This window comes from Chiloscyllium punctatum, chromosome 10 (assembly GCF_047496795.1).
Source record: "Chiloscyllium punctatum isolate Juve2018m chromosome 10, sChiPun1.3, whole genome shotgun sequence".
Taxonomy (NCBI): Eukaryota; Metazoa; Chordata; class Chondrichthyes; order Orectolobiformes; family Hemiscylliidae; genus Chiloscyllium; species Chiloscyllium punctatum.
The window spans coordinates 94,624,033-94,635,830 of NC_092748.1; the positions used below are offsets into that span (position 1 = coordinate 94,624,033).

An 11,798-nucleotide genomic window follows, 5' to 3' on the forward strand; every position below is an offset into this window, starting at 1 on the left:
TACTCACAGTGTGGAAACAGGCCCTTCGGCCCAACAAGTCCACATCGACCCTCAGAAGAGCAACCCCCCAGACCCATTCCCCTACATTTACCCCTTCACCTAACACTAGGGGCAATTTAGCATGGCCAGTTCACCTGACCTGCACATTTTTGGGCTGTGGGAGGAAACCGGAGCACCAGAGGAAACCCACGCAGACACGGGGGGGGAATGTGAAAACTCCACACAGTCACCCGAGGCTGGAATCGAACCTGGGACCCTGGTGCTGTGAGGCTGCAGTGCTAACCACTGAGCCACCTTGCCGCCGCTGTTGCCCACAATAATCTAGCCATTTCTCTGAAATGGGCTTCTTTTCCTGATGGCAGCTTAAATTGGGTGCCAACTCAAATTTCAAAGCATCCAGCAACAGTGATGTTAGCAAGAGAGATAAAACAGCTAGGCACTTTGAAATAATTTCATAGGCAGAAAACTAAGTGGCAAAATCATGCTATCTTTCACTTATTGAAATTGTCCAATTGCAAAGTAAATGAGTGGATTTAGAAACTGAACTGTTGATGCACACTAACATTTTAAAAAAAAGGAAATTTTTTATCATTATGAAAACTTGACATTCCACAAGATTAGCTTTCTAGAGCCAGTGGTGTTATCAGTAAGTATGCCGTTTAAAAACCTCATTCAATTTGTGGTTTTTTTTTTCAATGATATTTACAAAATATTATTTGTGTGCAAAAATGGAAGCTCTCATCAATTTAATGATTTTAACAGTTGACCCCAGAGAAGATTTAAAAGCATTACTTATTCCTGCACTTTATCTGCATTTGTGCAAGATGTGCAGATATACAAAATCTCTGCTTGTGCAAATTCCCAAAGTTGCTGTTGACTTTAGTGGATGATAACAGGGATCACTGACAGTTTCACCATCATGACTCCCACAAGAACAGAGCCATGTTCTTTTTCATTCCTTTCCAGTCAGTTTTTCATGTTACCAAAAGTACCCAAAACCTAAATGTAGTTTGATGCGACTTAGCATTACACATTATTGAGAATCTTCACTATTCAGTTGTCTGCATTGAAGTACTGTTAGATTCAGGAAAGTTGTGTCAATGTTTTTATTTGATGGCAGTATATTCTCCAACCAGCGCTGCTTAAAAATAGATGTATATGTGATTGCTGTGTGAGGGAACATGATGTGAGCACAATGACTGCACAATTTGCATACATAATAATGACTGCCATTCTGATGTGATTGTATAGCTGTATACACTGGGTCTAATAGAGACTTTTCTTTTAATATGGGCTTTTTAGAAATTTTTAAAGTATATTTTCCTCTTCATCCAAGGTTGGCACCAGAAGGTACATGGCTCCAGAAGTGTTGGAAGGTGCCATAAATTTCCAGCGTGATGCATTCCTCAGGATAGATATGTACTCAATGGGTCTTGTGCTGTGGGAATTGGCATCACGGTGTACAGCTGCAGATGGTTAGTCTTTTTTTATTATAACCTTAATTATAAAAGTTAACCTAGTTGCTTCTGAGTTCAAATGTGCAGAAGAAGCTTAACATAAAGCTTTATATTTTGCCGCCTCCTATGGAATTTTTCCTCATACTTCATACATACCCATTCAAAAAGGTTTAAATACATTGAAATCACTACAGAAGTGGTTTGTTTAGCCCAAATGGGCCCATATCAGTGTATATGCTTTTTTTTTCTTAAGTCCGAGCAGCAGACATCTATGTAAACTCCAGCAAAGTTTTCAACAAGGTTCTGCATATTAGACTGGTTAGTAAAGTTAGATCACATTGGATCCAGGGGGAACTGGCCAATTGAATACAAAATTAGTTTGAAGGTAGGAGACAGAGTGGTGATGGAGATTTGCTTTTCAGATTGGAAGCTTGTGACCCTTGGTCTGATACACGGATTGATGGTGAGTCCACTGTTTCTCGTCACTCATATAAATGATTTGGATGCAAATATAAGAGGTATGATTAGTAAGTTTAGGTGTGTAGTGGATAGTAAAAAAGATTATCTTACATACAACGGGACCTTGATCAAATGGGTTGAGAAGTGGCATATGGAGTTTAATTTAGATAAGTGCGAGATGTCATATTTTGGAAGGGCAAACTAGAGCAGGACTTGCACATTTAATGGACGGCCCTGAGACGCTTTGCTGAACAGAGAGACTTAAGGGTGCAGGTGCATAGTTCCTTGAAAGTGGAGTGACAGGTAAACAGTGTAGTGAAGAAGCTTTTGGCACACTTGCCTTTGGTCAGAAAATTGAGTGCAGGAGTTGGGATGTCCTCGTGCAGTTGGTACAGGACATTTGTGGTGCCACTCTTAGAATATTGTGTGCAATTCTGGTTGACATTCTATAAGAAGGACGTTGTTAAACTTGAGAGGGTGCTGAAAAGATTTGCAAGGATGTCACTGATTTTTATTTTTCCCCTGTGGAGCATCAGAGGCTAAGGGCTGACCTTATAAAGGTTTATAAAATCATGAGGGGCATGGATCGGGTGAACACTGGCAGAAGCATCCAGTAAATGTATTTGTTTATGAATTGTTTGAATCTCTCAAGACCAGTTTTGGTCTTTGGTCTGCTCATCCCAACACCCCACACTTTCCTTTTTTTAAAAACTGGCAAAAACAGCTGACATTTTATCTTGTTTTCTAACTTGGAATCTGAATGCTAATTACCCTCTGATCTAATCCTCCATGGTTCTGTCACCAAACAATTAAATTTTTATTTACTTGAAAACATATTTCTGTTTTTAAAGTTACACAAGTTCACAAATTGCACAACTTTTCATAAGTTGGGGTAGTCCAAAACTAGAGGGTCTAGGTTTAAGGTGGGAGGCGAAAGATCTAAAAAGGACCTGAGGAATAACTTTTCACGGTGGTGCATGTATGGAATGGCCTACCAAAGGAACTGGTTGAGGCAGGTACAATAGCAACATTTTAAAAGGCATCTGGATGGATATCTGAATAGGAATGGTTTAGAGGGATATGGGCCAAATGCTGGCAAATGAGACGAGGTCACATTGGGATGTCTGGTCGGCATGGATGAGGTAGACTGAAGGGTCTGTTTCTGTAATGGTAACTCTGACTCTTTAGTCACAGGAGAGGTCCCAGAAGAGTGGAGAATAGGCAGCGTCCTTCCTTTGTTTAAGAAGGGCGACGGGAATAAACTGGGAAATTACAGGCTGGCGAGTCTTGCATCAGCAATAGGGAACTTATTGTGGGCGATTCTTGGGTACAGGATTTATTCATATTTGGGAAAAATATGGACTTTATTAATAGGCAGCATGACTTTGTGCAGGGGAGGTTCCTCAAATTTGAGATTTTTGAGGAAGTGACAAAGGTGATTGATGTCTACATGGACTTGGGCAAGGCCTTTCTCTTGACAGGCTGATACGCAAGAAATCACATGGGATCTCGGGGAACTTGTAAGATGGATACAGAACTGGTTTGGTCATAGAAACCAGAGTAGCTGTGGAAGGGTATTTTTCTGACTGGACATCTGTGACCAGTGGTATTCTGCAGGCATTAGTCCTGGTACCCTTGTTGTTTGTAACACATATAAATGATTGGACAAGAATATAGTTAGTCCAATTCGTAACTTTGTGGATGACACAAAGACTTAGGGAGCTGCGGATCGTGTGGAGGATTACAAGAGGATACAGCAGAATATAAATAGGCTGGAGATTTGGGCGAAGAAATGGCAGATGGAATTTAATCCAGACAAATGGGAGCTGATGCATTTTGGAAGGTCTAATGCAAAGAGGAAGAATTAACATAGAGAGATCTTGACATGTGGCAGGTGGTTCGTGGTGAGGAAGAATGTCTTAGGTTACAGGAAGATGTGAACGCGTTCGTCAATTGGGCAGATCAGTGGCAGATAGAATTTAATCCTGATCGTGTGAGCTGATGCAGTTTGGAGAAGAAACAAGACAAGAAAGTACTCAATGAATGGCAGGACACTTCAAACTTCAGAGGAACCGAGGTATATTGGGATTATTGTCCACAGATTGCTGAAGGCAGTAGGATAGTTTAATAGAGTAGTTAAGTAGGCATGCAGGACACTTGCCTTTATTAGTTAAAGAACAAAGAAAGTACAGCCCAGGAACAGGCCTTTCGGCCCATCACATCTATGCCAACATATAACTATTCTAAAAATGCCAGCTTCATTTGCTAAAATCATAAACCCATTTACTTGTACTTTTGCATCCAACTTACAGAATAATATTATAAAACTTCAAACCATGTTGGCTTAAGACATCAGACTTAGCAATTCTAAACTGAGAATTGTAAAATTGTAAAACTGTAGTAATAAAAAAAATTGATTACATAAACAAGAGTTATATTGAAGGTAAAACATTTAATTTGTATTTCTGTTTAAATCATCCCAAATGGTGGAGCTTTTCATAGAAAATTCCTTTTGTTTAGTTTATTTGCTGACAAAACCAGGCAGTATATTTTGGAACAGGTGGAGAGCAATGCAGCTTTGCTTTGGTGAAGACTGCTTCTCACTGGATTGGGAGAGGCAGCAGGAGATGATATTTAGTTGGGCCTCCATTTCAACCAAAAGAATATTAACTTCATTGGTCATTTTGTAGAAAGTGAGTTAATGACTCTAATTCAGTTAGTGGAATTCAATGGTCCCAATGTAACCTTGAGGCAGAAAGCAGTCAGCAAAGTTAGCTTAAGGAGTTGTGTAAGGCAGGTAGGTGGCTGCGTCCCAGTCACTGAATCATGAGTTCAGTAAAGAAAACATTGAGAGTCGTGTATTTAAAAGCTAAATCCATAGAATCTTGTGTTTGAAGAATAATTGTGATATTAAGATTTATATTTGTGAGTGTAGTCTTTTGGCTGGTATTGAGGAAAATGAATTTACCTTTAAAATTTCATGAAATAAGGAAACTTCAGGGATGGGAGGTGTGATATAGGTGAGATAAAAGAGAACTAATAGTGTTTATTTAATATATGTAATGAAGTGACTTTAAGAAATGAAATCTTGAGGCATAGTTTGTTAATTCTAGCTGTTGGATTTGTTTAAATGTTAATGATCCTGAACACTAAATTATTTCAAGTTTTTGTTTTACTATTTATCAGCATTAAACCAAAGTAAATTTCAAGGACAATCTCTGCTGCTACTTTGTCTTAACAATTAATAACTTTTTGCATCTGTTTAACATTGTAGGTCCAGTGGATGAATACATGTTACCATTTGAAGAGGAAGTAGGACAGCATCCATCCCTTGAAGATATGCAAGAAGTGGTTGTGCATAAGAAGATGAGACCTATTTTTAGAGAACACTGGCAGAAGCATCCAGTAAGTGTATTTGTTTATGAATTGTTTGAACCTCAAGACCAGTTTTGATCTTTGGTTTGCTCATCACAACACCCCACACTTTTTTAAAAAAACTTGACAAAACTAGCTGACATTTTATCTTATTTTCTAACCAGGAATCTGAATGCTAATTATCCTCTGATCTAATCTTGCACAGTTCTGTCACCAAACAATTAATTCTTTATCTATTTGAAAAAAGGTTTTTGTTTTTAAAGTTACACAAGTTCATTTATGCATAAAGTATTCTGTTATATGGGAGAACGTGCCAGTACTTTGCTATCTGTATGTCTAGATAGGTGGTTGTGGTATTAAGATTACTTCCAAATCACAGTCTTTGAGTCTTACTTTAATGTTGGTACTTTATAACAACAGAATTGTATATCAGCATTTATTTTATCATACTGGAGCTGTGGTCTTCTGGTTAGTGAGTCATGCAAATCTGCCTCTCAATTCTTTTTGACCAGTCTGTTACTGAAAATATAGACACTATTTGGCGTATTGAAAATCTTCAGCTGGGACTTACACTAACATTTAAAACTCAGAGATCTGCACCTGACTCTTGGATCTACTCCATTTCCTGCCAGGGCCCCATTCCTGCTGAAATTTGAGTTTCTTTTAGGTTCAGTCCCACATTTAATAAATATTTTGGCCATGATTAATCTCTGTTTCTAGCTGAAACCGTTTGTTTAAAACTTTGGTTCAGTTACACTCTGGGTTGTGCACCACTCTTTTCTAGCTATGTTCTCAACTATGTCCCACTCACATCCTGTTCACTCTAGTTGCTTTAGCTCCACTCCCATCTCCGTCAACGTACTGGTTATACCTGGCTTTATTTCCACTTATTTCAAAATCTTAGTTCCCTAATGAACCAAATGTGCAGGTATGACTTTGTGATCACTGGGTTGATCTAATCAAGATCATCTAATAACCCTTTAATCTGATCCCTGGACTTTGATATTTCTTTATTATATGTCTGCCAGTCCACTTAGGGTTGATTTTGTAACTCTTTTCCTTTCCCCTCAGTAATTGTGTTATGCTGTGTGCTGCCCTTACCTAACCCAATTGATAGCTGATCAATGCATGTTGCATTAATAGCATAAGCCCTATAAATTGATATTGAACCTTTCTGGTAAGGATGCAAGTTTTTTAAAATATGTAGAACACAGCTCTTAGTTCAGAAATGTTATGACACCACTCTGGAGTGGGTGGGATTTGAACCCAGTCCTTCTAGCCCAAAGAAAGGGACACCATCACTGCACCGCTGGAGCCCTAAAGCCTACTTGCACCTGGCATGGCTAGGATGTCTTCCATCTGACAATTATTAACTAAGTCTGCTTTGAGATCTAACAGGATCGGGTGTTTTGAGACGAGTATGGCCATAGGCTAAATAATTGGGGGAGTTTATAATATTTTAATCAATTGGTCTAAACACACCTCCGGAGCAGGTGTGACTTCAACCTAGACCTTCTGGGCCAGAGGTAGGGATGCTACCGCTGTACACAAGACCCCTTCCTAGCAATATGTTGGTATCTGTATTTTATTAATCTGAATTGTCTTTTCAGGCTGAAATATTATTTCCCCAGTATTTCTAGCACATATTTTTTGTTTGATCTTTCAGTTTTTCTGTTTGTGCTACTGAATTTAAAATTCTTTTTGCCCTCTCTTAGGGAATGGCTGTGTTGTGTGAAACTATAGAAGAATGTTGGGATCATGATGCAGAGGCAAGGCTATCTGCTGGTTGTGTTGCAGAACGCATCACTCAAATGCAAAGACTAATGAGCACGATTACTACAGACAACATTGTAACAGTAGTCACCATGGTAACAAATGTTGACTTTCCTCCCAAAGAATCTAGCCTATGATGGCTATAATGGTCACAAATCAGACCAAGGGACTCTACACCAGAGCTGCTATCTGCTGAATTTATTTGACTGGTTACGACAAACAATTCAGTGTCTTGTCCTTACACACTTAACAGAACTGGTAGCTAATGGAATGGCAAGCGGGCAATGGAAGCAACGGGTACCACAGTCAGTCAGAAATCGTGTAGAAGATAACATGGTTGTAGCATGGATCATTTGATACTTCAGTAACCTTATTTGAGATACTGGAAGGTAACTGTTTTCTTCCAGCAAAGGAAGCTAAGTCAGTATCAGATGAATCTTTGAGAATATGTCATCGAAGAGTGCGACTCTCAAATTTGACAACATGAGCGTGGCTAAAAATCAGAGTGCACCAGATAATTGGTTTCTTGTGAGGATGTCACTGTTCCTCAGATGAACTACTGTTAATTTTTAATAACAGTACCTTTCATTTCAGAAAGAAGGGCAGTTCATTTTTATTGCATTTGCTATTTGCGTTCACAGAAGAACTGTTGTAATGCCGATATGACATAGCTTGTGAATGTTCATTGTGCTGCTGTTATATGTATAAACAAATCAAGGTTTTTTGGGACATAGCAAAGAAGCTTCAAGCATTACATTATAACCATAAACCTCCCTCAACAAGGTATACCTCAGTTTCCATATTTGATAAACTATATTGGTACTTTTAAGTTTGATAACACTAACAGATTTGAATTGACAGTTGACCTTAATGTAATTTTATGTATTTTATCACTGCATTTTAAAACAAATGTAAACTATACCTTTCTATGCCAATGGGAGAAGGCCATTCAAAAAGTGTTTCTGCCTTTTTTTTACTTGTGCAAGCTCCATGTAATAATTTTTAATCATGCAGATGTCTGCTTTTAATAGCTCCTTTGCTACGTGAAGTTTTGGAAATATCTTTTTGCCCCAAAATTGGCTTTCAAAGCACTTCCTTATTTTAGATTTGCTGGGTCTGTAGAGAATTCAGATGTAAGCATGCTTTTCTGTTTTTAAACTTGCAAGATATAATTAACACTGGAGGTGTTTTAAAATTGAATGCTTTTATTTTGTAAAGTAATATATCCTTTGTCTTCCTTTCATTACACATGTAAAGTAATTTTGCAGACCTGTTAAAAGTGCAGTCATTAGTCTACTGTGTCACTGTACCAACATAACCTCAGGAATTTGTTACCCTAAACCCTCTCTGTTTTGAGTTGTGGTGACAGTTCTACACTAATTTCGGTGCCATTTCAGTAAGTTTAAAAAGAACTTGCAGGGCAACAGAGGAACTTTTTAAAAAATATATATTAATATATGCAATAGATACACACACAAGTCATACTTGGTACTGACTTCTGTTCCTAAACAATTACTATAGTTTTATACAATATAGCAAAACAGACAAAAGTCAAAACTAACCACTGCAACTGCTGCTCAATTTACTTTTCAGGGCCTGGGATCGGTTGTCTTTAACTAAGTGTTAACCATGCATTGCTTTGTTGCAGTATAGCTAAATGCTTCAGTACAAAAGCGCTCAATGTGGCGTATCACAAATAACATAAAACTACATTGATTGTGTGAGTAGTGATTAGGTGCCAAATGTTTTAGATATATGACACTAAAGTGTTTACTGCATTTCTGCAGTTTTATACTTTGCAATAGGATTACTGATAAGACTGATCTGACAATATGATAAACTGTATAGTTACAGTTGGTTTTGATTTCAGCAATCATCTATTGTATACAGCTGACAAAGTATTAGTTAAAGCTGCATTATATCACCAAAACAACTTAAAGTCTCTATAATTTCTTAAAATCCTCAAAACCCATTAAAAGCTATTGTTAAGCACAAACTTGTATCTTGGGCTAAACATTCCTGACATTTTAAATTTTAGGGGAGATTCTTTAACCTCATCAGTTCCTGAATTTTCAGTGCCAGTGTCCTCTCCTGAAAGTTTGTTTCAGTTGTTGGACCATGAGCAGTTAACACTGTGTAAACAATAATGAACTTCGCGTACCTCAGATGATAAAACATATGCTAAGGCTATGCAAATTTAGAAAATCATCATTTTAATATTATTGTTCACAGGTTTTCAATCTAATCAATTCTGTCAACAAAATATTGATGAGAAATCAGTTGGAAAATGTTATTTCTGTCAGGTAACTGCAATATTATTTATACGACATTTCCTTCCCCTTATAAAGTTATACTGAATTTTGTTTCCAAGAATATATTGCAGCTTTAAAAAAAAAGTTTTCAAATCAGGAACTCACTGTGAATTAATGATTTATGCCTATATGAAGTGCTTACTATTAAAAACGTGGATTGCAGAGGCTCAGAACAAGAAAATTCTGATGTCAAAATAGAAAAAGTCTGTCCCCATACTCCAAGCAGAGAGGGAAAAAAGGGCAAATGCAATGGTGTATATATTCTACATGCCCACTTGTACAAGTTTGGATTAGATTGTCAGCTGGTGTCTGTCTCAAAAACACTAGTTGTTTTTTGCTAGGAGGAATCTTCTTAACTAGGTACTTGTGCTATAGAATGTGGTTTGTATCATTCATCCATAGAAAGACTTCTTAATCGTTTTACAAAACAATGATTTTCTTAACATCAACTCTACCTTGCAATCAGTACTTCACAGGGAGATGTAACAGCCTTGAAATAGGGTAAGGTTCTTAATTATGCAATATTAATATTTCTATTAAGTTTAAAGATCATCAAACAATTCAATTGTATTTTGGGCAGAATGATACACATGACATTCTATATTGTGTTGCTTACCTCAGAACTTGTCAACAGAGTTCTTAAAGCAGTTTGTGATACACATACCTCTAAACAATTATGTTTGCTTAAGTCTGTATCAATGTTCTGTGCATCTGTGGGCACAAATTACTGTAATATTTGATACGTACTTAGGATGCTTTTGCAAATACTTTGCAACTGGAAAGCCAGGAAAACACCTGGTTGAGAGATGGAAGAGATTGTTAAGTATTGTACAGAAACATTTGCTGTTCCCCTAAGAATAAACTGTATAGTGACTGCTGTATGACCTACATTCTAAATAGGAAATGTGCTGGTGTATTATTTGAGTTATTTCCTTCTACTGTGTTCTATACTAAGTATATGTGTTTATTGAAAAAAGGTGAGTATTTTGAGGTTGTGCAGTGTTGCATTTATGTTCACATGCATGGTGCCATCTACTTTGATTGATGTAAATAGTAATGCTGCAAGTCTGTGCAGAACAAGACGCAGAAGAAAATCTGAGGTTATTGTTAAGAATGCTATCATTTCAACTTCAGAAATTCAGTGTCAGGTGAATTGTTATGTCCCAGTTGTAAATAGGACTCATAAGACTGTTACCATTTAAGAAGAGGTTTCGCTATTTTAAACATTATGCTCATAGTAAGTTTTTCATAAACTGCTTTTTAACACATTTTTACCAATCAGAACCTGTTTGCTATTCTTCATTAGGAATTTTCTATTGATGATCCCTGGTAAGGACAGATTGTCTAATGAGCGAATGCTAAACAGGTTGGGCTTCATTGAAACAGAAAGGATTACTAAGGGGCTTGACAGTGTAAATACTGAGAGGACATTTCTCCTTATAGGAGTATGTCAGAGCAGAAGGCATAGCCTCAGAATAAAGTGCCAGTTTAAGACTGAGGTAGGAGGAATTTCTTCTCCAGAGAATTGACAGTCTTTGGAATTCCTATTAAGGCTGAGATAGATAGACTTCTGATTACAGGGTTACAAGGTAAAGTAAAGTGGACATGAGTGTGTCAGATCAGCCATGATCATATTCGATAGCAGAGCAGGCTCAAAGAGCCAGATGGCCTATTTCTATTTCTTACAGTATTATGATGTTGTTTATTTTATAACATGTAGTTACACGCATTTCTTAGCACAGATTGCCTGTAATGAGATGCAAGTTTTGATTAGTGAACGGTGTCCACTGTCTATCCACAAGATAATGGCAAGAATTTCATGAAACCCATGCATTTGCTGTAACTTTTTTTATGGTCATTTGTGGGATCTGGGCCGTCTGGGCTTGGGCAGCATTTATCATTCCTCACTGTCCAGGGAGCAATTGAGAGTCAACCACACTGCTGGGGTGTGGAATCACATATACATCAGTCCATGTATATGTGGGGGTTCCTTCCCCCATTAAAAGACATTAATGAACCGGGTTTTCCAACAATCAGCAAAGGTTGCATAGTCATCATTAAACTGTGAATTCCACATTATTTTGTTGAATTCAAATTGCATCATCTGTCATGCTTAAGTTTTTGAACTCCGGCCTCCAGAATATTATTTCGCTCTCAAGATTAATAAACTGCTGATAATTCCACTTGAACTGATATTCTTATACCAATGATTGCGAACAAATGTTAGAAAGTTTAAAAAGAAGTCATATGAAAAGATTTGAGTCCATAAACTCCTAGCAACAGGTAAAATGAATTCTAACGTGGGTAGATATAGTTTGATAGACACTAGTAGGGAAATTTTTTAAATGGGTTAGAAAAGGTAGCTGTGGAGTGAGTGTTTCATGCATAAACACAGCTCAAATCCTCCAATCCTGGCAACATC

General features: G+C 37.5%; 1 protein-coding gene across 2 annotated transcripts in view; it reads left to right on the forward strand.

Annotated features, from left to right (window-relative positions):
• acvr2aa (activin A receptor type 2Aa) overlaps positions 1-10,273 on the forward strand; it is a 179,927-nt gene extending 169,654 nt beyond the window's left edge. For both annotated transcript variants that reach the window (XM_072579748.1, XM_072579749.1), the window contains 3 exons: positions 1,337-1,475; positions 5,191-5,321; positions 7,007-10,273. In XM_072579748.1, coding sequence (XP_072435849.1) covers positions 1,337-1,475; positions 5,191-5,321; positions 7,007-7,201 — 465 coding nt within the window. In that variant the 3' untranslated portion in view covers positions 7,202-10,273. The remainder of the gene's footprint in view (positions 1-1,336; positions 1,476-5,190; positions 5,322-7,006) is intronic.
• The last annotated feature ends 1,525 nt before the right edge of the window (positions 10,274-11,798 follow it).